Raw genomic sequence first — 24,104 nt, forward strand, 5'->3', positions numbered from 1 at the left:
CAGAGTCTCGCTCTTGTTGCCAAGGCTGGAGTGCAGTGGTGTGATCTCAGCTCGCTGTAGTCTCTGCCTCCCGGGTTAAAGCGATTCCCCTGCCTCTGCCTCCCAAGTAGCTGGGATTATGGGCACCCACCATCACACCTAGCTAATTTTTGTATTTTTAGCAGAGACAGGGTTTCACCATGTTGGTCAGGCTGGTCTCAAACTCCTGGGCTCAAGCAATCCTTCCGCCTTGGCCTCCCACAGTGCTGGGATTCAGGTGTGTGCTTCCGTGCCCAGCCCTGAAGTCCAGATTTCTTGAGGCTTAAGGGGTGCATGTTCATGTTCCCCGAAATCCGGATGTTGAAATCCTCACCCTCAAGGGGATGGGATGAATATTTGGAGGTGGGGCCTTTGGGAGGTGATTAGGTCATGGCAGCAGTGCCTCATGAATGGAATTAAGTGCCCTTATGAAAGAGGTATCAGAGAGGAAGCCAGCCCCTTCGACCATGCATAGATACAACCAGAAGAGCCATCTGTGAACCAGGAGGTGGCCTTACCAGACACTGAATCTGCCGTCCCTTGATCTTGGACTTCTGCCTCCAGGACTGTGAGGAATAAATGTTTTTGATAAGCCTCCGTCCTAAGCCTGTGGGACCTGGCTGCCCGGCCTCTCCTGGCTCCCGGGGACCCTGGCTCTGTTTGTCTGCCGTGCGCACATCCCACATGGCCAGCACCACTGGGAGTAGCTGCTGCCCCTGGCATGTCTTTGCACAGAAGTGGTCACATCTGGGGCTGTGCAGGCTTGTGGCTCCTTCAAGCTGCCCATGAGAGCCATCTATGCCGGCTGGGATGGGAAAGTCCTTTCCTTGCTAGACATTTTCTGTGGCCGTGTCAGGCTGGGTGCTGTTCATGTGACCCTGGAGACAGGTGCTGTGTGGAACAGGAAGAGAGTGAGGTCCTGGTGCTTGCTAGGGGAGGCCTAGAGGTGGGAGGATCTATAGCGACAAGGGTCCCTGTGGCGTGAAAGCCTTCAGGTCCTCTAGCAGAGCTGCCTGGGTTCCGAGGTGGGAGAACCTGGAGGTCATGTGGTTCCTGTGCCTGCACCAGGCCCCGTCCTCATGATGTGGCCAGGTGCTCACAGCTCGACACTGCTGTGTTGGCTGAGGTGGGACCCCGTGTGTACGTGGCCTGTCTGTGGATGGGTGTCTTTTTTTGGGGTCACAAACCCAACTTTTAACTTAATCCCTTTATGGGAAGCAGCGAAGGATTTCCTTTTAATTTTATCATGTTTGGGAATGTTATCACAGGATGCAGTGCCGTGGACTTAAGTGTTAACTGAGAGGTTCTGAGGTATGGCAGAGGAGCCCTAGAACTCTAAGGCAGAAAAGCAGAGGGGCTGCTGTGCCTGGACCCTGTGGGACAGCCATGTCCTTGTCACAGGGTGGCCTTTTGTGTTCTCACAGACCAGGAGTCTCTGGGAGGTTAGGGAGCTTGCTGGGTACCTGGCAGGACACCCCTCCTGTGCCCCATCCTCTGCAGGGCCCTGTGTCCCGCCTGCACGGGCCAGCGTGTGGAAGCAGACACGTAATGGCCTCCAAGCCGCTATCTGCCAAGCAGCTCCCTGACATTTCATGGGGCAGGGAAGAGAGCCCTGTGGCATTTCCCTTAGTGCCCTCCATACAGACCCTCAAGTTGCCACCATGCCCAGTGGCTTTCCTGCTTCCAGGGAGGGAGGCCCCCCTCTGGATGTCTCCCTGGACCACGCCACACTCCAGAGCTTGGCTTAGGGGCTCCGGTCCTGTGTCTGAGCTGTTGCAAATGGGAAAGGGCCCCTTGGGTCTCGGCTGAAGTTCTTGCCGAAAAGTAAGTGGTGGTGAGGTTTGCGAAGATGGCCGCAGTCGAGGCTGCTGAAAGGCAGGAGGGCCTGAGCTTCAGGAGCAGGGACAGGATGCATGCCTGTGGCTTGGAATAAAAATGTCTGAGGCCAGCCTTCAAGTACTTGTGAGGCCAAGGCAGGCAGATCACGAGGTCAGGAGATCGAGACCATCCTGGCCAATATGGTGAAACCCTGTCTCTACTAAAAATACAAAAAAAATAAATAAATAAACTAGCCGGGTGTGGTGGCGGGCGCCTGTAGTCCCAGCTACTCGGGAGGCTGAGGCAGGAGAATGGCGTGAACCCAGGAGGTGGAGCTTGTAGTGAGCTGAGATAGTGCCACTGCACTCCAGCCCGGGCAACAGAGCGAGACTCTGTCTAAAAAAAAAAAGGTCCATTTAGTGTTAACAACTCTTTTAAAAAGATAAAACATGTTTTAAAAAATTTAAAAATGTAGGCCGGGCGCGGTGGCTCACGCCTGTAATCCCAGCACTTTGGGAGGCCGAGACGGGCGGATCACGAGGTCAGGAGATCGAGACCATCCTGACTAACACGGTGAAACCCCGTCTCTACTAAAAATACAAAAATTAGCCGGGCGCGGTGGCGGGCGCCTGTAGTCCCAGCTACTCGGGAGGCTGAGGCAGGAGAATGGCGGGAACCCGGGAAGGCGGAGCTTGCAGTGAGTGGAGATCGCGCCACTGCACTCCAGTCTGGGTGACAGAGCGAGACTCCGTCTCAAAAAAAAAAAAAAAAAAATTTAAAAATGTGCATTTACTCAGTTGAATTTTGTTAGGTTTTAATACAACTGTGCTTATTTTAATCACGAGAAAGAAAACACTGGGGAAAGGCAGAATGTGCTGCAGTGATGAAAATGCAGGGATGTTATTGCCAAATTCTCATGTGTCAGTCACGGTATTGAAACTTCTCTTTCCTGTCACTTGCAGTATTCTGCCGAAACCCTGAACAGCAGCGGTCGTCTGTTCCCTTTGGAGCTCAATGGTGAGTGCTTTAGGAGCCGTGGCTGGAGGCCTGAGCAGGGCTGGGACCAGGCTCCTGGGCTGGGAGGGTCCTGGACGCAGAACATGAGCCTGATCTGCGGAAGCCAGGAAAGTGTTCGTGTGCCCTGCACTGGGGCATGGAGTGGTCCCTGCTGCTGTCCCCGCACGGCTGGGCCAGTGGTCAAGAGTGGTCTGTGAGCAGGACGGCTCGTGTAGAGTGCAGGCCCAACCAGGTCTCTCCCTCCTCAGCTGGTGGGCCCAGGGGTCTGCTGCGCCCTTTCTGGAAGGTGCAAGGCCCACCCTGTGGCCACTAAAAGAACAGGATGGTGTGGCCGGCAGGGCTTGTAGTGTCAGCTGGAGCGTGCCGTGGCATACCGGGCAGCCCACCTGCTGTCTGTGCTGTGGAGGGCGTGGCTGTGCCTGGCTCACCTGCAGGTGGGCCCTTCATTGATAGGGAGCAGGTGCTCCGAATATGGGGGCTGGCGGTGTTCATGGGCCAGGTAACCCTGGGGTCCCAGGTCCTCCCCCAGCGAAGGTCCCAGGGCATCTCTGTTGGCCCTGCTGACCCGACTGTGACGCGCCCAGCGCCCTGTGTCACACAGAGTAGGCCCATTAGGAGGATCACCTTGCTGAGCGCCAGATTACCAAAATGAAGGTGTTTTACCAGATTCTTTTACAAGTAGATGGAAGTAGGAAGTGTGAGGCCCCAGATGGCCTGAGCCCCACCCTCTGCCTAGCCTGTGGTGTGATGTTCTCACATCAGCCTCCTGGGGTTCATCCTGCACACGGGGCCAAACCAGCTACCTCCATCCTGGCTCAGAGCTCCACAGGGCTTCCTACACTCCTCACCTGGTCGGCCGCTCACCTTGCCTACACCTCCACACCTCCTCCCCACAGCCCCCATCTCTCTCCTGGCCGCCCCAGAGTCACCCCAAGGCCTTTCCCCCTGTGAGGCAGGTCTCACAGTCTCCACTCCAAGTTTCTCAGCTGGATAGTGACTGCACAAGCCACTGGGGGAGTCCTGGGGGTCCAGATGACCCCGCCCAGGCGGATTCCATGCCAGGCCCATGCACCTGGCCTTGCTTTCAAGGCTTCTCCAAACCAGGTGGCAGGGGGACTGGGGAGTATGTCAGGCGGGCGGCCCCAGGACAGTTGCACAGGAAGTGAGACTTGAGGAGGGGCTCCAGGCCTGGACCTGGTGGCTCTGAGGTTTTTGAGGAGTTCCTGGGGCTCAGACTCTCCCTGAAGACCCTGGCAGCATGTGTGACCCTGTGTTGCCCGTGTTACCAAGGGACCTGAGCTGCTTTAAGAAGGGGCTCTGGAGAGTCCTGGCCAGGGAAGCTGCACATCCTTGAGATGCCTGGTCACAGAGGGAGGGGAGTGTTTTGCGGATGCAGGAGGAATGTTTTAGCAAGGCTGTTGGGAGAGCAGAGCCATGCAGTTCTCAGGGAGGCACTGGTGGGGAGACTGACACCTCCTTCAGACACGGCGTCCCCTTAAAGAAGCGAGCTGAGCCCTGCAGCTAACCTGGCAAGGGCAGGCGGGGCTGGTGCCCACTGTGCGCCATGGACATCTCGGAGAAGCACGTCCAGGGGTGATGGCAAGGGGCTGTGCCCTTGATGGCTTTGCCAGGCTGTTTACCAGGACAGATGTCACCCCACATGGTGGGAAGAGGCTAGGCCTGCTCTGTGGCTCACCTGTCTCTTCCACTGCCACTTTGTGTCTTTTCTGGTAGACCAGAGTCCCTGGAAGGTCTTAAGTGGAGTACGGCCCGTTGGAAGCCAGGCAGCCACGAGACCTGATTTCTGCTTCCTGCCAGGCCTGTCTGCTGCTGCTCACACCATGGGTCTTCAGTGGCGGCCAGAGTCCCCGGGCCCAGGTGTGGGCCTGGGCGCAGCCAGTACTGTGGACCCCAGTGAAAGTACAGGCTCGTCCACGGCCCCACCGACCAAGCGACATTGCCGGTCCCTGTCAGAACCTGAGGAGCTGGTGCGCTGCCGGTCCCCCTGGCGCCCTGGCAGCTCCACGGTCTGGACTCCAGTCTCCAAGAGGCGGTGCAACAGCGGTGGGAGCGCAACATTGCAGGGAAGCCCCGGCGCCGTCCTGCCGAGGAGTGCCGCGTGGTTGACCGGTCCCACCTCACCCGCCACGCCCCGGCCGTCCTCGGCCAGCAGCGGCTTCGTGGACAGCAGCGAGGGCAGTGCAGGCTCAGGCCTGCCCTGGTGTTCCGCAGAGCCCTACTTGCTCTCCGTGAGGCGACGCCTGTCCCTCTCACAGGAGCAACTCGCAGGTGTGGGCACTCCCCTGCCCTCGGCCAGCAGCAGCCCCACGTCCACGCCTGAGCTGGGCCGGCACCGTGGGCTGCTCCGGTGCCGCTCACAGCCCTGCGTGCTCAGTGGGAAGAGGAGCCGGCGCAAACGGAGGCGTGAGGAGGACGCCAGGTGGACACGCCCATCCTTGGACTTCCTAAAAATGACCCGGGTGAGGCTTTCTTGTTCCCAAGGGCTCAGAGGGGCATAGATCTGGACGTGGCAGTGCTGGGGTGAGGCTGGCTGATTCTCTGGGAAGCAGCTGCTATCATCCAGCTGGTCTCTGGGCTGGGAGGAAAGGAGTGAGGAGAGCCGTCCGGAGTGGGTGGGAGTGATCGGGGCCTGTCCCAGTGTCAGAACACCCAGCTTACCCTGCCTGCCCCCACAGAGGCAGAGCCCCACACACGGCCCAGGGTGGCTAGCCAGGCTCGCACGGTGTGGCCTGGGGGAAGCAGCAGAACAGAGCTGTGGGTTTCTGGCCTAGCTAAGCCACCCGCCTCAGCTGCTGGGGAGCCCCCTGACTTTTTCTGGCGTGGTGATGGCTCAGGAAGTAAGAGGCTGTCCTGGGAGCCCCATTCGAGGCAGAGCCCGGGGTCCTCTCTTGTGGGAGCCGGTGGGTGTCCATGCTGCAGCTCAGAGCCCAGCAGGGCCCGTGCACTTGGGACTCTACGGGCACCTCCTGCAGAAACTGTCTGGATGTAGGAGAGAGCCTGCACCCACTTGAAGATTCTCAGTGCTGCCCACCTGCTCACCTCTCCACCTGCCGTCACAGGCTGTGGTTGGCACAGAGTTAAGGAAGGGAACAGGACTGAGGAGGCTTTCCCAGGTCTTGCTCTGTGTTACTAAGGGGGTGCGTTCACCAGAGACCTCTGGGGGCCCTGGCAGCGCGCGGGGAGGGAGATAGCAGAGCCGTGACAGAGTAGGGTGGGCTCTGTGCACACTCACTGGGTCGTCTGTGTTTGGGAGCTTTGGGCAGTGGCAGAAATTAATAGGACTTCCCGATGCCAACTCTGAGTGCAAGCCAGGACTGAGTGGGGCTGTGGCTGGGGTGGGGTGGGATCAGTGTCAACCTCTCTCCTCAATGACCTGTGGCCTTGGCAACCCGCCGAGCTCTTGCCCCCAGCCCCATCCTCTGGGCCACAGGCCTGCCCATGCCCTGCCTCTGGGGAGAGTGGATGTGGGTGGAGCTGTGCACAGTGCGGCTGCACTGTCTTGCTCGGGTGGGCTGGACCTGGGCACCCTGTGGGGACAGTAACTGGAGAAGGGGCACAGATGGCCCATGTCCTGCTCGACCTGGCCACAGCTCAGGGCTGGAGAGCAGTGTGGCTGGCGTGCTGGGTGGGATCCCCCAGGGTCCTCCGGGACGCTGGTGCTAGGCCACACCGAGGGCACTGTGAGCTTTGCCTCTTCTCATCAGTGGGTTCTCCAGTTGATTCTTCCGGGGGCCTTGAGGTGAGTTGAAAACCCGGACTTCCCTGCTATGAAACTTTTCTGCAGAGAGCAGGGTTTAGAGAAGAAGGCTCTAGTCTTTTGCTATGAGATGGGCTGACCTGGGGAAGCCAGTAAATGCTGGAAAGCTGGTGGTGAGCTTTGGATATAGCATAAGCAGGCCGTCCCTGCTTGCCAGGGCTTGTGGTGTGCACAGCGTGGGTGTCAGTCCCCGCGGGGACCGGGAGGGACGGGAGTGGAGGAGGGAGCTGCCGGCTCATCACGTTGTGGGGTGGGGAATGATGGTGCCAGGGACCTACTGATGACCAGACAACAGTCTTGCTGTAGAGGTGGCCCTGGGTTTCTCAGATGCCTTGGGAGACAGACCAGGTGGTCGGCTGAGTTGGTGATCAAGGACCCTTGGTAGAGGCTGCATGGGGCTCAGTCTGGAGATGGGGTACCCCCGGCAGAGTGTGAGGTGTGGGTAGCAGCAAGGACTTGCCAGACCCAGGACCAGGGCTTATGGGCACCCAGGGTGTGTGGTGTGTTGGGGAGACTGGTGGGAGGAGGGTAGGGCTGCCGTCAAATGCTGAAGTGTGTGTGTGTGTGTGTGTGTGTGTGTGTGTGTGGCACATGTGCTGTGTGCTGTGTGGTATGTGTGGTGTATGTGGTGTGTGGTGTGTGTGACGTCTATGTGTGGTGTGTGATCTATGTGTTGTGTGTGTGTACTGTGTGTGGTCTGTGGTGTGTGATGTGTGTGGTATGTGTGGTGTGTGCTGTGTGTGTGGGATATGGGTTGTGTGTATGTGGTGTAGTGTATGTGTGGTCTGTGTGGTGTGTGTGGTATGTGTGTGACGGGTGTGTATGGTGAGTGCTGTGTGGTGTGTGTAGTGTGTGGCGTCTGTGATGTGTGTGGTGTTTGGTGTGTGTGCTGTGTGGTGTGTAGCATGTGTGGTGTGTGGTGGGTAGTATGTAGTGTGTGTGTGACGTGTGTGGTATGTTTGGTGTGTGCTGTGTGGTGTGTAGTCTGTGTGTAGTGTGTGTATGCAGTGTGTGGTCTCTGGTAGTGTGTATGGCATGTGTGTGGTGTGTGGTCTGTGGTATGTGTGATGTGTTGTGTGGTGTGCGTGATGTGTGGCCTGTGTGTGGTGTGTGTGTGGTAGTGTGTGGTGTGTCCTGTATGTGTGGTAGAGTGGTGTGTGGAACGTGTGGTGTGTTTGTGACGTGTGGTGTGTGTGATGTGTGTTGTGTGTGACGTGTGGTGTGTGGTGTGTGTGGTGTGCATGTGATGTGTGGTGTGTGTGATATGTGTAGTGTGTGTGATGTGTGTGGTGTGCGTGTGATGTGTGGTGTGTGTGTGGTGTGTGTGTATGGTGCGTGACGTGTGTAGTGTGTGTGTGTGACGTGTGTGGCGTGTGGTGTATGTGGTGTATGAGGCGTGTGTGGTGTGTATGGTGTGTGTGGTGTACGTGTGACTGAGGTGTGTGTGGTGTGTGTGATGTGTGTGGCATGTGTGGTATGTGTGGTGTGTGATGTGTGTGGTGTGTGTGGCGTGTGTGTTTGGTGTGTATGGTGTGTGTGATGTGTGTGTGACTGTGGTGTGTGTGTCACTGTGGCATGTGTGGCATGTGTGGTGTGTATGGTGTGTGTGGTGTGTGTGTGACTGTGGTGTGTATGTAACGTCTGTGGTGTCTGGTGTGTGTGGCATGTGTGGTGTGTGGTTGTGTGTCTGGTGTGTGTGTGGCATGTGTGGTGTGCATGGTGTGACTGGTGTGTGTGGTGTGTGCAGTGTGTGTGTGGTGTGTGTGGCATGTGTGGCATGTGTGATGTATGGTTCATGCGTGATGTGTGGTTCATGCGTGATGTGTGTGGTGTGGTGTGCATGGTGTGTGTGGTGTGGTGTGCGTGGTGTGTATGGTGTGTGTGGTGTGTGTGTGGTGTGTGTGGTGTGTGTGAGTGCATGGTGCGTGTGTGACGTGTGTGGTGTGTGTGATGTGTGGCCTGTGGTGTGTGTGATGTGTGTGACGTGTGGTGTGTGTGTGACTGTGTGGCATGTGTGGTATGTATTGTGTGTGTGTGGTGTGTGTGGTGTGCGTGTGTGGTGTGTGGTGTGTGTGCTGTGTGGCCTATGTGTGGTGTGTGTGACGTGTGGTGTGGTGTGTGTGGTGTGTCTGGTGTGTGTGGTGTGTGTGAGTGCATGATGCATGTGTGACGTGTGTGGTGTGTGTGATGTGTGGCCTGTGTGTGGTGTGTGTGATGTGTGTGATGTGTGTGTTGTGTGTGTTGTGTGTGGTGGGTGTGGTGTGTGTGATGTGTGGCCTGTGTGTGGTGTGTGTGGGTGCATGGTGCGTGTGTGACGTGTGTGGTGTGTGTGATGTGTGGCCTGTGTGTGGTGTGTGTGATGTGTGTGATGTGTGTGTTGTGTGTGTTGTGTGTGGTGGGTGTGGTGTGTGTGATGTGTGGCCTGTGTGTGGTGTGTGTGGGTGCATGGTGCGTGTGTGACGTGTGTGGTGTGTGTGATGTGTGGCCTGTGTGTGGTGTGTGTGATGTGTGTGATGTGTGTGTTGTGTGTGTTGTGTGTGGTGGGTGTGGTGTGTGTGATGTGTGGCCTGTGTGTGGTGTGTGTGGGTGCATGGTGCGTGTGTGACGTGTGTGGTGTGTGTGATGTGTGGCCTGTGTGTGGTGTGTGTGATGTGTGTGATGTGTGTGTTGTGTGTGTTGTGTGTGGTGGGTGTGGTGTGTGTGATGTGTGGCCTGTGTGTGGTGTGTGTGGGTGCATGGTGCGTGTGTGACGTGTGTGGTGTGTGTGATGTGTGGCCTGTGTGTGGTGTGTGTGATGTGTGTGATGTGTGTGTTGTGTGTGTTGTGTGTGGTGGGTGTGGTGTGTGTGATGTGTGGCCTGTGTGTGGTGTGTGTGGGTGCATGGTGCGTGTGTGACGTGTGTGGTGTGTGTGATGTGTGGCCTGTGTGTGGTGTGTGTGATGTGTGTGATGTGTGTGTTGTGTGTGTTGTGTGTGGTGGGTGTGGTGTGTGTGATGTGTGGCCTGTGTGTGGTGTGTGTGGGTGCATGGTGCGTGTGTGACGTGTGTGGTGGGTGTGGTGGGTGTGGTGTGTGTGTGTGTCTGATGCATAAGTGGGTGCCTGGTTTCTCTCTGGGAGGAGAAACCCCCGTTATTTGGGAACTGGAGCCGTGACCCCCAGGACTGGGGCTGCACGGGGTGTCCCATCCCTCAGATCCATGTAGCCCCGGCTTTGGGCCCCTTGCTGAGCCTGCCTGTCCCTGTCCATGCAAGCGCTGGTGGCCCAGGCTGGCGTCCCGTCCTCTGGATGTTTCTCCAATTCAATCTTCCTTCCTCTTGACCCCAGTTGTTCTGCCTCAGGCCTTGATACCCTTTTCAGCTACTGAGACTTCATCCTAGTTGGCTTTGTTGCCTCTAATCTCCATTTTTTTTTTTTTTTTTTAAGACAGAGTTTTGCTCTTTTTGCCCAGGCTGGAATACAGTGGCACGATCTTGGGTCACTGCAACCTCCACCTCACGGGCTCAAGCAATTCTCCTGCCTCAGCCTCCGAGTAACTGGGGTTGCAGGCATACACCGCCACACTTGGCTAATTTTTGTATTTTTAGTAGATAAGATTTTACCATGTTGTCCAGGTTGGTCTTGAACTTCTGACCTCAGGTGATCTGCCTGCCTTGGCCTCCCAAAGTGGGGGGATTACAGGCATGAGCCACCATGCCCAGCCCTCCCTTAATCTTTTTTTTAAGAGACGGAGTCTCGCTGTGTCCCAGGCTGGAGTGCAATGGTATGATCTCGGCTCACTGCAACCTCTGCCTCCCGGGTCCAAGGGATTCTTCTGCCTCAGCTTCCCAAGTAGCTGGGATTACAGGTGCCTGCCACCACTCCAGCTAATTTTTGTATTTTTAGTAGAGACAGGGTTTCACCATGTTGGCCAGGCTGGTCTCAAACTCCTGACCTTGTGATCCACCTGCCTTGGTCTCATTTGAGGTCAGGTGTTTGAGACCAGCCTGGCCAACATGGTGAAACCCCATCTCTACTAAAAATACAAAAATTAGCTGGGCATGGTGCTGGGCGCCTATAGTCCCAGATACTTGGGAGGCTGAGGCAGGAGAATCGCTTGAACCCAGGAGGTGGAGGTTGCAGTGAACTGAGATCGCGCCACTGCACTCCAGTCTGGGTGACAGAGTGAGACTCTGTCTCAAAACAAAAACAGAAACAACAAAAAAACCCAAAACCAAAAACCACCACACCCGCGCCACCTCACAGACACCACGCCTGCGTCACCTCACAGACACCACGCCTGTGCCACCTCAAACACTACACTGTGCCACCTCAAACACCACGCCCGCGCCACCTCACAGACACCACGCCCGTGCCACCTCAAACACCACGCCCGCGCCACCTCACAGACACCACGCCCGCGCCACCTCACAGACACCACGCCCGCGCCACCTCACAGACACCACGCCCGCGCCACCTCAGACACACCACTCCCGTGCCACCTCAGACACACCACACCCGCGCCACCTCACAGACACCACGCCTGTGCCACCTCAAACACTACACTGTGTCACCTCAAACACCACGCCCGCGCCACCTCACAGACACCACGCCCGTGCCACCTCAAACACCACGCCCGCGCCACCTCACAGACACCACGCCCGCGCCACCTCACAGACACCACGCCCGCGCCACCTCAGACACACCACGCCTGTGCCACCTCAAACACTACACTGTGTCACCTCAAACACCACGCCCGCGCCACCTCACAGACACCACGCCCGTGCCACCTCAAACACCACGCCCGCGCCACCTCACAGACACCACGCCCGCGCCACCTCACAGACACCACGCCCGCGCCACCTCAGACACACCACGCCCGCGCCACCTCACAGACACCACGCCTGTGCCACCTCAAACACTACACTATGTCACCTCAAACACCACGCCCGCGCCACCTCACAGACACCACGCCCGTGCCACCTCAGACACACCACGCCCGCGCCACCTCACAGACACCACGCCCGTGCCACCTCACAGACACCACGCCCGCGCCACCTCACAGACACCACGCCCGCGCCACCTCACAGACACCACGCCTGCGCCACCTCACAGACACCACGCCTGTGCCACCTCAAACACTACACTGTGTCACCTCAAACACCACGCCCACACCACCTCACAGACACCACGCCTGTGCCACCTCAGACACACCATGCCCGCGCCACCTCACAGACACCACGCCCGCGCCACCTCACAGACACCACGCCTGTGCCACCTCACAGACACCATGCCCGCGCCACCTCAAACACTACACTGTGTCACCTCAAACAGCACGCCCACGCCACCTCACAGACACCATGCCCGCGCCACCTCACAGACACCACGCCCGCGCCACCTCACAGACACCACGCCCGCACCACCTCACAGACACCACGCCCGCGCCACCTCAAACACTACACTGTGTCACCTCAAACACCACGCCCGCGCCACCTCACAGACACCACGCCTGCGCCACCTCACAGACACCACGCGTGCGCCACCTCGCAGACACCACGGCCGCGCCACCTCACAGACACCACGGCCGCGCCACCTCACAGACACCACGCCCGCGCCACCTCAAACACTACACTGTGTCACCTCAAACACCACGCCCGCGCCACCTCACAGACACCACGCCCGCGCCACCTCACAGACACCACGCCCGTGCCACCTCAGACACACCACGCCCGTGCCACCTCAGACACACCACGCCTGCGCCACCTCACAGACACCACGCCCCGTGCCACCTCAGACACACCACGCCTGCGCCACCTCACAGACACCACGCCTGTGCCACCTCACAGACACCACGCCTGCGCCACCTCACAGACACCACGCCCGTGCCACCTCAGACACACCATGCCTGCGCCACCTCACAGACACCACGCCCGTGCCACCTCACAGACACCACGCCTGCGCCACCTCACAGACACCACGCCCGCGCCACCTCACAGACACCACGCCCGTGCCACCTCAGACACACCACGCCCGTGCCACCTCACAGACACCACGCCCGTGCCACCTCACAGACACCACGCCCGTGCCACCTCACAGACACCACGCCTGTGCCACCTCACAGACACCACGCCCGCGCCACCTCACAGACACCACGCCCGTGCCACCTCAGACACACCACGCCCGCGCCACCTCAGACACACCACGCCTGCGCCACCTCACAGACACCACGCCCGTGCCACCTCACAGACACCACGCCTGTGCCACCTCACAGACACCACGCCTGTGCCACCTCAAACACTACACTGTGTCACCTCACAGACACCACGCCTGCGCCACCTCACAGACACCACGCCTGCGCCACCTCACAGACACCACGCCCGTGCCACCTCAGACACACCACGCCTGCGCCACCTCACAGACACCACGCCCGTGCCACCTCAGACACACCACGCCCGCGCCACCTCACAGACACCACGCCCGTGCCACCTCAGACACACCACGCCCCGCGCCACCTCACAGACACCACGCCCGTGCCACCTCACAGACACCACGCCCGTGCCACCTCACAGACACCACGCCCGTGCCACCTCACAGACACCACGCCCGCGCCACCTCACAGACACCACGCCCGTGCCACCTCAGACACACCACGCCCGTGCCACCTCAGACACACCACGCCTGCGCCACCTCACAGACACCACGCCCGTGCCACCTCAGACACACCACGCCTGCGCCACCTCACAGACACCACGCCCGTGCCACCTCACAGACACCACGCCTGCGCCACCTCACAGACACCACGCCTGTGCCACCTCAAACACTACACTGTGTCACGTCACAGACACCACGCCTGTGCCACCTCACAGACACCACGCCCGTGCCACCTCAGACACACCACGCCTGCGCCACCTCACAGACACCACGCCCGTGCCACCTCAGACACACCACGCCCGTGCCACCTCAGACACACCACGCCTGCGCCACCTCACAGACACCACGCCCGTGCCACCTCAGACACACCACGCCTGCGCCACCTCACAGACACCACGCCCGTGCCACCTCAGACACACCACGCCCGCGCCACCTCACAGACACCACGCCCGCGCCACCTCACAGACACCACGCCCGCGCCACCTCACAGACACCACGCCCGCGCCACCTCACAGACACCACGCCCGTGCCACCTCACAGACACCACGCCCGTGCCACCTCACAGACACCACGCCCGTGCCACCTCACAGACACCACGCCCGCGCCACCTCACAGACACCACGCCCGTGCCACCTCAGACACACCACGCCCGTGCCACCTCAGACACACCACGCCTGCGCCACCTCACAGACACCACGCCCGTGCCACCTCAGACACACCACGCCTGCGCCACCTCACAGACACCACGCCCGTGCCACCTCACAGACACCACGCCTGCGCCACCTCACAGACACCACGCCTGTGCCACCTCAAACACTACACTGTGTCACCTCACAGACACCACGCCTGCGCCACCTCACAGACACCACGCCTGCGCCACCTCACAGACACCACGCCCGTGCCACCTCAGACACACCACGCCTGCGCCACCTCACAGACACCACGCCCGTGCCACCTCAGACACACCACGCCCGCGCCACCTCACAGACACCACGCCCGCGCCACCTCACAGACACCACGCCCGCGCCACCTCACAGACACCACGCCCGTGCCACCTCACAGACACCACGCCCGTGCCACCTCACAGACACCACGCCCGTGCCACCTCACAGACACCACGCCCGCGCCACCTCACAGACACCACGCCCGTGCCACCTCAGACACACCACGCCCGTGCCACCTCAGACACACCACGCCTGCGCCACCTCACAGACACCACGCCCGTGCCACCTCAGACACACCACGCCTGCGCCACCTCACAGACACCACGCCCGTGCCACCTCACAGACACCACGCCTGCGCCACCTCACAGACACCACGCCTGTGCCACCTCAAACACTACACTGTGTCACCTCACAGACACCACGCCTGCGCCACCTCACAGACACCACGCCTGCGCCACCTCACAGACACCACGCCCGTGCCACCTCAGACACACCACGCCTGCGCCACCTCACAGACACCACGCCCGTGCCACCTCAGACACACCACGCCCGCGCCACCTCACAGACACCACGCCCGTGCCACCTCACAGACACCACGCCCGTGCCACCTCACAGACACCACGCCCGCGCCACCTCACAGACACCACGCCCGTGCCACCTCAGACACACCACGCCTGCGCCACCTCACAGACACCACGCCCGTGCCACCTCAGACACACCACGCCTGCGCCACCTCACAGACACCACGCCTGCGCCACCTCAGACACACCACGCCTGCGCCACCTCAGACACACCACGCCCGTGCCACCTCACAGACACCACGCCCGTGCCACCTCACAGACACCACGCCTGCGCCACCTCACAGACACCACGCCCGTGCCACCTCACAGACACCACGCCCGCGCCACCTCACAGACACCACGCCCGCGCCACCTCACAGACACCACGCCCGCGCCACCTCACAGACACCACGCCTGCGCCACCTCACAGACACCACGCCTGTGCCACCTCACAGACACCACGCCCGTGCCACCTCAGACACACCACGCCCGTGCCACCTCAGACACACCACGCCTGCGCCACCTCACAGACACCACGCCCGTGCCACCTCAGACACACCACGCCCGCGCCACCTCACAGACACCACGCCCGTGCCACCTCACAGACACCACGCCCGCGCCACCTCACAGACACCACGCCCGTGCCACCTCACAGACACCACGCCTGTGCCACCTCACAGACACCACGCCTGCGCCACCTCACAGACACCACGCCTGTGCCACCTCAGGGGTCCAGGAGGCCGGTGGGGAGGCTCTGCTGAGGCCTCCTTGGAGCTCAGTCAGGAGGCTGTGGTTGCCTGGAGGCTCGACCAAGGCTACAGGACCTGCTTCTAGGTTCACCACATGGCTTTTGGCAGGAGGCCTCATTGCTTTGTCACATGGGCCTCTCTGAGGGGCAGCCTGAGTGTGTTCACGATATGGCCGCTTGGTTTCCCATAGCGAGTGACCCCAGTGAGCGTGAGTGGGCCCCAAAGAGCCCTGTGTGCCTGGTCCTCACCAGCTGAGGTTTTGTCTGCTGCTTGACTCTGTCTAGCCCTTACTCAGTGGGAGGAAGATCGGGCTCCACTTTTTGAAGGGAGTGATTTCAGAACCTCTCTTCTCCGTGAGGAGTGCCGGTCAGGAACGGTGCTTGTGGAACGGTGTTGGCGCCGGTGCTGGTTCTGGTTGTGCTGGAGTTTGCTCGGCCACAGTCAGGTCGGGGCTTACAGAGAGGATACGCAGGTGCAGAGCTTGCTTTCTTTCCTTGTTTCCTCCTTTCTTTCTCTTTCCTTTTCTTTCCTTCCCTCCCCTTCCCCTTCCCCTTCCTCTTCCCCTTCCCCTTCCTCTTCCCCTTCCCCTTCCCCTTCCCCTTCCCCTTCCCTTTCCCTTTCAGTTTTGCTCTTGTTGCCCAGGCTGGAGGGCAGTGGCATGATCTCAGCTCAGTGCAACCTTTGTCTCCCAGGTTCCAGAGATTCTCCTGCGTCAGCTCCCCAAGTGGCTGGGATTACAGGCGCCGCCACCACACCTGGCTAATTTTTGTATTTTTAGTAGAGATGGGGTTTCACCATATTGGCCGGGCTGATCTCGAACTCTTGGCCTCAGGTGATCTGCCTGCCTTGGCCTCCCAAAGTGCTGGGATTACAGGCGTGAGCCACCACACCCGGCTTGCCCCGTTTTCTTCAGTGACTTTGTTAATGAGCCAGAACAGTAATGTGGGTGCTGCACACCCCATTCTGCTCCTGGGACTCAACCCCATGTGAAACAAAAGCTTTTTGTTTATTTGCTTCTTGTGGGGGCCAGGTGATACCTGCCTGCCCTGGAGTGTGCGCTGCCTTAAATTCAGCCGCTTCGGTCTGCTTGCTCACCGGTGTCGTCAGTGTGACAGTAGTCATCACTTTCTGGTAAAAAGAAGGTTTATGGGGAGAGGCCTCATCAAATGTCAGCAAAGCCCCTGAGGAGACAGGCAGTGTCTTCAGGGGCCACGTCTGCAAACCCAGAGCCCTGCTGACCGCGGTTGCGGAGGACGGCGCCAAGACTTCCGAGGCCAGCGCTGCCTGCTCTCCCTCTTTCCAGCTCTTTGCTCATCCCATCCAAAAACTGGCTCCCACCTTTCTCCTTGTCCCACATCTACCATCTTGCACCCCCTCCCTGTCAGCCAGCCAGTCTTCACCCCCACCCACCTGCCCCTGCCTGCATCATAACACCTGAACAGGTGGTACCTTTGGTGAACAGGTGGCTCCCAGCCTGGGTTACCTGTCAGTTCTTGGTTTGGTTTTGGTGTTTTGGAGACAGGGTCTCTTTCTCTCTGTTGCTCTGGCTGGAGTGGAGTAGCGTAACCACAGCTCACTGCAGGCTCCATCTCCTGGGCCCAGGCGATCCTCCCACCTCAGCCTCCTGAGTAGCTGGGACCACAGGTGCACACTCCTGTGCCCAGCTAATATTCTTAATTTTTTAGAGACAGAGCCTTACTGTGTTGTCCAAGTTAGTCTCAAAGTCCTGGGCTCAAGCCATCCTCCTGCCTCACCTCCCAAAGTGCTGGGATTACAGGCGTGTGCCACCAGGCCCAGGCTTTGCCACTTCCTGTTTGTGTCAAGCTCCTATCTACCTCAGGGCCAAAAAGAAATGCTCTGATTTTTCTCTACAACTTTTATAATTGTGTGTTACCGGACAATTAGTCCTGACTCTGGGTGGCACACCCACACACACCATGCACACTCACCCCCATGCTTATGTACACACTCAGGTGTGCACCCCCACTCATGCGCACCCCTGCACGCTCGTGCTCACTCACACCTGCACCCCGGTTGTGCTGTGCTTGCACCTGGTGGACTGGGTATGTGTAGCCCAGCTCTGGTCCGGCGTCCCTGGCGTGTGTTGTGCAGTCTGCGTGCACTGCTGGGACGGTCTGGCGGTCATCCTCAACCCCCCGCTACCCCCTGCCGTCTGCTCTGAGTCTAGGCTCACACCAGCTTCCCCAGGTGTCAGAGGGCTGCTCTCTTCCTGAGCAGGGTGCAGGGGCACTGCCTTCCCTGCCTTTCCCTTGGAGACAGTGCGTGTTTTCACAGAAAACATTTAGGATTTTCTGCTTTTTTTTTCCCCCGAGATGGAGTCTCGCTCTCTCACCCAGACTGGAGTGCAATGGCGCCATCTCGGCTCACTGCAACCTCTGCCTCCCAGGTTCAAGCGATTCTCCTGCCTCAGCCTCCTGAGTAGCTGGGATTACAGGCGCCTGCCACCATGCCTGGCTAATTTCTTGTATTTTTAGTAGGGATAGGGTTTCACCATGTTGGCCAGGCTGGTCTCGAACTCCAGACCTCAGGTGATCCACCCACCTCGGCCTCCCAAAGTGCTGGGATTACAGGCGTGAGCCACCACGCCTGGCTTTTACTGGAGAAGCTACGTTTTCTGTTTTTATTGGCAAAGCTATGTTTCAAAGCTGAAATTAAAATATGATGACTGACAATATGTACATCAGTTATCGTTCCAGCAGAATGTGGGAGCAGCTGCTGGTTTCTGTAAAAGCGTGTGCTTTTAGGGCTTTGCAAAGCTTTTGCCGTGTAGCGAAGGCGCTCAGCCGCCTCTAGAGAGACCGAGGCTGCTGCAGAGAAAGAAGGAGCTCCCTGTGTGGCCTGCAGCCGGGTCACCTGGAGCCTGAGGAGTTCTTCAGACAGGCAGGCGGCTTTGGGGCCAGCAGTTACCTCGCAGGCTAGAACCTAAGGACAAGCTGGAGGTGCGTGTGGCCGTGTTTATACCTTCAGGCCCGCTGCGTTTTTGGAGGTCTTGGGTTTAGTGAGCAGACGGTGCCTTCCACAGCCTCAGTCACAAGGGCACGAGGCTTGTCCTCCATGGGGGCCTCTCCTGCACCTGCTGAGCTGTTTTTTTTGTGCCTCCTGGATGAAAACTGAAAAACCAAAAGCTTAGAGCAGCTCCTGGTACCAAGAAAAGGACTGACTTAGTTCGTTTGTGCTGCTGTAACAAAATACCACTGACGAGGTCACTTATAAATAAGAGAAATGTATTTCTCCGAGTTCTGGAGGCTGGGAACCCAAGAGCCAGGCCCCAGCATGTCTGGCGTCTGGTGAGAGCCTGACCTCTGCTTCCAAAATGGCCCCTTGTGTCTGTGTCCTCACCTGGCGGAGGAGGTGGAGGACGCGGAGGACTGAGGCTGGTTCCCTCCAGCCCTTTATGAGGCACTCGTGTCCTGTGTAGGCCCGCAGGACCTGATCACCTCCCAACACCATGGTAGAGATTTGGAGGGACACGTTCAAACTATAGCAGGGACCATCAAGAACACGGAATGTTTGAGACAGCACAGACTGAAAATCTGGAATTTGCAGCTGCTGATTTTTCTTGCTCGTTTTCTCAGACCTTCTCTCCAGGAGCCACGCCCAGGGTGGTCAGAGGTGGTGAGTGAGGTGGTGGAAGCGAGTGCTGGGCAGGGGACATACTGCTGGGCACTCACTCCACACCTCCTGATGGGCACCGGCTGCCCCATCCCCCTTGGGGTGAGGAGCCGACACCATCAGCGGCTGCACGGTCGGGGCGGAGAGTCCCCTCCTCCTGCCTCTGTGTGGAGGGCTGGGGAGACAGGGAGGAGCTTTGGCCTCCAGCTTCCCGGCTTTGTAAGGCTGTGCACCCCTCACAGCCCAGGCAAGATGTCTGAGCAGGGCTCACTCAGCCCGTTTTCTCCTGTGCCGTCGGCCAGCTCCCCTGTCTAGAACGCTCCAGTCCGTACTTTCCTAATGAACCTCTCTTCTGCAGGGTTGGGAGGGGGCTCACCAGAGGCAACAAGGGGTCTAGGGTGTCAGTTCTTCTCACACTGGCCTCCTCGCCTGACATGTGCACGGAGCTTGCTGTGGCCATCTCTGTCCCTGCCCCTGCCGTGGACATTCCCGCGCCCTGTGGGCCTCTGTTGCTTGGCTTGGCTGGCCCGTTCCTCCCTTTGGCAGGCGGGAGGTGCTTGGCTCTGCTTGGCTGCCTGTTTCAACACGCACTGTGCTGTGCTCCAGGCACTGCCGGGGCCATGGGGAGCCCTCCCCACCCTTGACTGCTGCCTGGCCCTGCTGCAGAGTGGCCCAGCGGCCAGGGCCGCCTTGGCCGTGAGGGGACCACGTGAGCCCCACCCACACGGCACACGGTGGAGGGAGCTTGCGCTTTCACGAGAGTAAACCAGTGTTTCAGTTTGGCAAAAGCCAGAGGCTTTGGCAAGGGGTAGGTACAGATGTGGCTGAGACAGGGCCTGGACGTTTACTGAGTGACATCAGGTCAGCTCATAGGAGGCTTCCCTGACCTTCCAGGGTCTCACTGGCTTCTGGTAGCTGAGTTAACCCACTTCAGATGCTGGAGGCCCTCCAGCTGTCAGCTGGGGCCCCTGCACTCCCCAGACTGACTGAAGGGCTTCGCACACAGTTTGAAAGGCCTCTGCGCTTTGAAGCCTGATTTAGAACTTGAAGTCTTGACCTTTATGTTTTGGACAACTGTTTTGTGTTTAACCTCAGATGGAGGTGACCATCAAACCAGCGTGATGGTAGCAGGAGCTGGGACGGAGCCCCGGGGCTGGTACCAAGGGACAGGGGGCGTGAGGCGGACGGGCGGCGCAGTCCAGGCCAGCACCGGCCCCACGGGCCTCGGTTTCCATGGTCTCTACAGTGTGGGTGGCCCCTTCAGCTCCGTGTGGCCTTCACTAGCGGTTCTGGGCGCTTAGTTCTGCAGCTGCCGTGTCTGTGGGCAGCAGTTGTTTCTCCTCCACCGACTGTCATCCAGAGGCGTTCAGAGCCTGCTGTTTTCACGCACTAGCCGCACAGCTGCGCCCGCGAGTGCGAGTCCCGTGTCCGAGGCTTCGCGTGGCTCTTGCGCCATCTGTCAGGTCAGAGCATTCGATCCAGAGGGTTGACCCTGAATCAAAACAAAATGTTGTGGTTTGAAATGGAAGGAAACCTGGCCCCCGAAGGTGTGTAGCGTCCCAGCCACCTCTGGTGCATGCGTAGTGCAGCCTGGCGGTGCCGTGGGTTGGAGGCCATCCTGAGTGGGCAGCACGGCAGCCAGAGTCTGCAGCACGGCAGCCAGAGTCTGCAAGGTCATGGGTGGCACCAGACCTAGCCAGTGAGACCTGGACCTCCGTGCCATCCAGCAGGGGCCCAGGAAACCAGCCACATCCTCATGCTGGCCCTGGGGCTTGTATGTACAAGTGATGTCGATGGGCAAATTCACTTTGATTTGAATGAAAAAGAAATTATGCATCCTTATTTTCTGACCAAAACATGTGGCCAGTTGTATCTTTAAACATTTGAGTGGGGCTGGGCGTGGCGGCTTATGCTTGTAATCCAAGCACTTTGGGAGACTGAGGCAGGAGGATTGTTTGAGCCCAGGAGTTTGAGACCAGCCTGGGCAACAAAGTGAGACCCCATCGCTACAAAAAATACAAAAATTAGACCGACATGATGGTGTGTACCTATTGTCTCAGCCACTTGAGAGGCTGAGGTGGGAGAATTGCTTGAGCCTGGGAGGTTGAGGCTGCAGTGAGCTATGATTGCACCACTGCACTCCAGCCTGGGAACAGAGCAAGACTCTGTCTCAAAAAAAAAAAAATTATTCTTTAGAATTTTACTTCTCAGTGATTCACTTTTTATAGTAGAACCACAAAGACAGAAAATATGTCAATTTGTCTTTTATTTATTTATTTATTTATTTGTTTTTGAGACGGAGTCTGGCTGTCGCCCAGGCTGGAGTGCAGTGACCGGATCTCAGCTCACTACAACCTCCGCCTCCCGGGTTCACACCATTCTCCTACCTCAGCCTCCTGAGTAGCTGGGACTACAGGCGCCGCCACCTCGCCCGGCTAATTTTTTGTATTTTTAGGAGAGACGGGGTTTCACCGTGTTCGCCAGGATGGTCTCAATCCCCTGACCTCCTGATCCACCTGCATCGGCCTCCCAAAGTGCTGGGATTACAGGCGTGAGCCACCGCGCCCGGCGTCCATTTGTGTTTTAGAGCCCAATAATATCCTTAGAAAAAAGGAGCTCTGTCCCCGAGGGCCATGTGCTTTTATAAAAATCAGTCGCTGGAAGTGTTTCCAGGAAATATTTGAGGTTCCTGTCTGTGGGGCGTTTCCTTGCTCTGCACGAAGGTGGTTTGGGGAGTTTCTTGGGTCCTGTGGAATTGGTGAGCTTGTGCTCTAGGTCATAACTTTAGGTGGCCGAGGTTGCTGTGTCATTGCGGTCTCATCATCGGCATCACAGTGCCCCTGTGCCCTGCAGTTGTGGTTGATGGCACCCACGTGCCCTCACCCACGCGTCCTCACAAGCCAGAGCCATGAGGTGAGGTGTCTGAGGCCAGCGTGGGTGTGGTCCAGGAGGGGAACCTTGACCCTGAGGAGGCCTGGAGGTGACCAGGGAGGTGGGGCTGGGTAGGAAGGCTGCTCCCAGTGGCAGTGGACGAGTGGTGTGGACGGTGCTGGGCACCACAGACAGGGGACTTGAGGCAAGGACTGGGAGGTGGCAGGGGGTGGGGGCCCAGGCGTGCTGAGGGGCTGCTGCCCTGGCCATGGCCGTGGACTCATGCCCCAGCTGGACACACCTGCTGGGTCTCAGGGCCCTGGAGACGCCCAAGAGAGCACGCCAGGGTGGATGGAGACTGCCTGCCACTCAGCGTTCCGGTTCGGGGGTGAAGCCTGGGGGAACCCCTTATCCCTAACAGGCCTTGGGAAGGGGGGCTACTGAGTGAGATTTGACTGGGGGTCAGAGTGAGAAAGGGCTGGTGGCGGCACCTCCGGAGAGCAGAGGGAGGGCCGGAGCCTGGCACTTAGGGACCTGCTGTGGACGGGCCTGGGCGTGGCATGGAGGTACTGGAAGCTGCCCGCCTGGGACGAGGGTGGGCCTTGCCCAGGGGAGACCCCTGTGTGTGCACCTGTCTGTTGCATGTGTTTTGAGATGAGAAGGATTTGCATGCGTTTCTATTAGGAGAGGAGGTGCTAGGACAGAGAAGGTAGGAGCTGCGTCTGGCGGGCCCGTGAGGACATCGACGAGGTGGGGTTCCAGGGGCCTTATGGGGGCAGGTGGAGGAGAGACGGAGCCACTGCAGGGCCTCAGAGGTGGCTGTGAGGTGCTTGCTGAGAGCAGTCCTGGGTGGGGCTGTTGTCAGAAGTGGAGGCACGAGGCACCCTCCCTGGCCAGGCCACCTGCCGAGGACAAGCCTGGGACAAGGCTGTCCTCTGTGAGCCCCTGGGTGTCTTGAGGCTTGCTTAGGTGTCAGGTGCCCACCAGCCTGGTCCATTTGGTCTGGGCAGGGTCAGGCTGTGCGTCTCTGCCCACACCAGCTGGGCAGGGGCCGAGGAGAGCTAAGGGGCCAGGGCACGTGTGGGCAGGGTCTGAGGAAGGGGCTCTGCGAGCTGTGACTGATGTACAGGGGACAAGCCCCTGCTTTGTGTGGTCTTGGGGACGGCCAGAGCTCCAGCACACCGAGCCCTTGATGGGTGGTGGGACGCTGCCTCCCAAGTCATCTTCTAGAAACGCTTTGAGCCCATGTCTTTTCTATTGCAGACTTTCAAAAACTCAAAAAGCCTTTGCTCCCTCAATTACGAAGATGACGATGAGGATGACGGCCCAGTGAAGATGGTCGTGTCCTCCCCGTGTGAGTCCCGGGGCCTCCCTGGCATCACCATGCCTGGCTGCAGCCAGAGGGGCCTCAGGACCAGCCCTGCCCACCCCAACCTGTGGGCCTCAAGGGAGTCGGTGACCGGTGATGGCTCGAGCAGGAGCGACGGGGACCCCAGTGATGGGGACAGCGCCGGGGAGGAGGGTGTCTTCCTCCGGGCCCGCGGGGAGCTGGACCTGGAGCAGATCGAGAAGAACTGAGGCTGGCGGGGGCTGGTTTGGGCCACTGCTGCCGCCTGCACCTGCCCTGGGGCACAGAGTAGGTTTCATGTGACTTGGAACATTGAGGCATAATTTTGACTCAGTTTTTCCTAAAGAAGTATTTTGCATTTGTATGGCTTTGCAGTTCGGGAGAAAGCTGCTCTATTTTGGATGCATTTCAGAAGGGCATTTTATTAAACACGAATCTGCAAACAGATTAACACGGGTCTGTGTTCCTCATGAAAAGTCTGCCGTGCAGGGCGCCTTGAGTGCTTTAGTTGCTAGGAAACCCCAGGCGCTGGTGGTCAGGGCCCCACTGGCCCTGTGTGTCCCCTCCTTCCCGAGGGGTCATGGTGCTTGGGGCTTGTGCATGGGCATCTGTGGCCATGAACCTTGTCACCCACGTGCCAGTGAACCACCAGCTTGTGGTTGCCTGTTTTCCACCGGTGGCGGTGATGGCCTTTGGGGCAGGCCGAGCTGCCGTGAGTCCATGCTTCCCGTGGCCTGGGAG

General features: G+C 58.9%; 1 protein-coding gene across 8 annotated transcripts in view; it reads left to right on the plus strand.

Annotated features, from left to right (window-relative positions):
• The window catches only part of LOC105483836 (family with sequence similarity 53 member A), a 48,775-nt gene extending 24,965 nt beyond the window's left edge, over positions 1 to 23,810 (plus strand). For 6 of the 8 annotated variants that reach the window (XM_011744830.2, XM_011744832.3, XM_011744833.3 and 3 more), the window contains 3 exons: positions 2,799 to 2,853; positions 4,588 to 5,333; positions 23,279 to 23,810. In XM_011744830.2, coding sequence (XP_011743132.1) covers positions 2,799 to 2,853; positions 4,588 to 5,333; positions 23,279 to 23,593 — 1,116 coding nt within the window. In that variant the 3' untranslated portion in view covers positions 23,594 to 23,810. The remainder of the gene's footprint in view (positions 1 to 2,798; positions 2,854 to 4,587; positions 5,334 to 23,278) is intronic. The other 2 variants (XM_011744837.2, XM_071093930.1) reach the window with 2 other exon arrangements.
• Positions 23,811 to 24,104: the final 294 nt, after the last annotated feature.

This window comes from Macaca nemestrina, chromosome 3, assembly GCF_043159975.1.
Source record: "Macaca nemestrina isolate mMacNem1 chromosome 3, mMacNem.hap1, whole genome shotgun sequence".
In the NCBI taxonomy this organism is placed as follows: domain Eukaryota; kingdom Metazoa; phylum Chordata; class Mammalia; order Primates; family Cercopithecidae; genus Macaca; species Macaca nemestrina.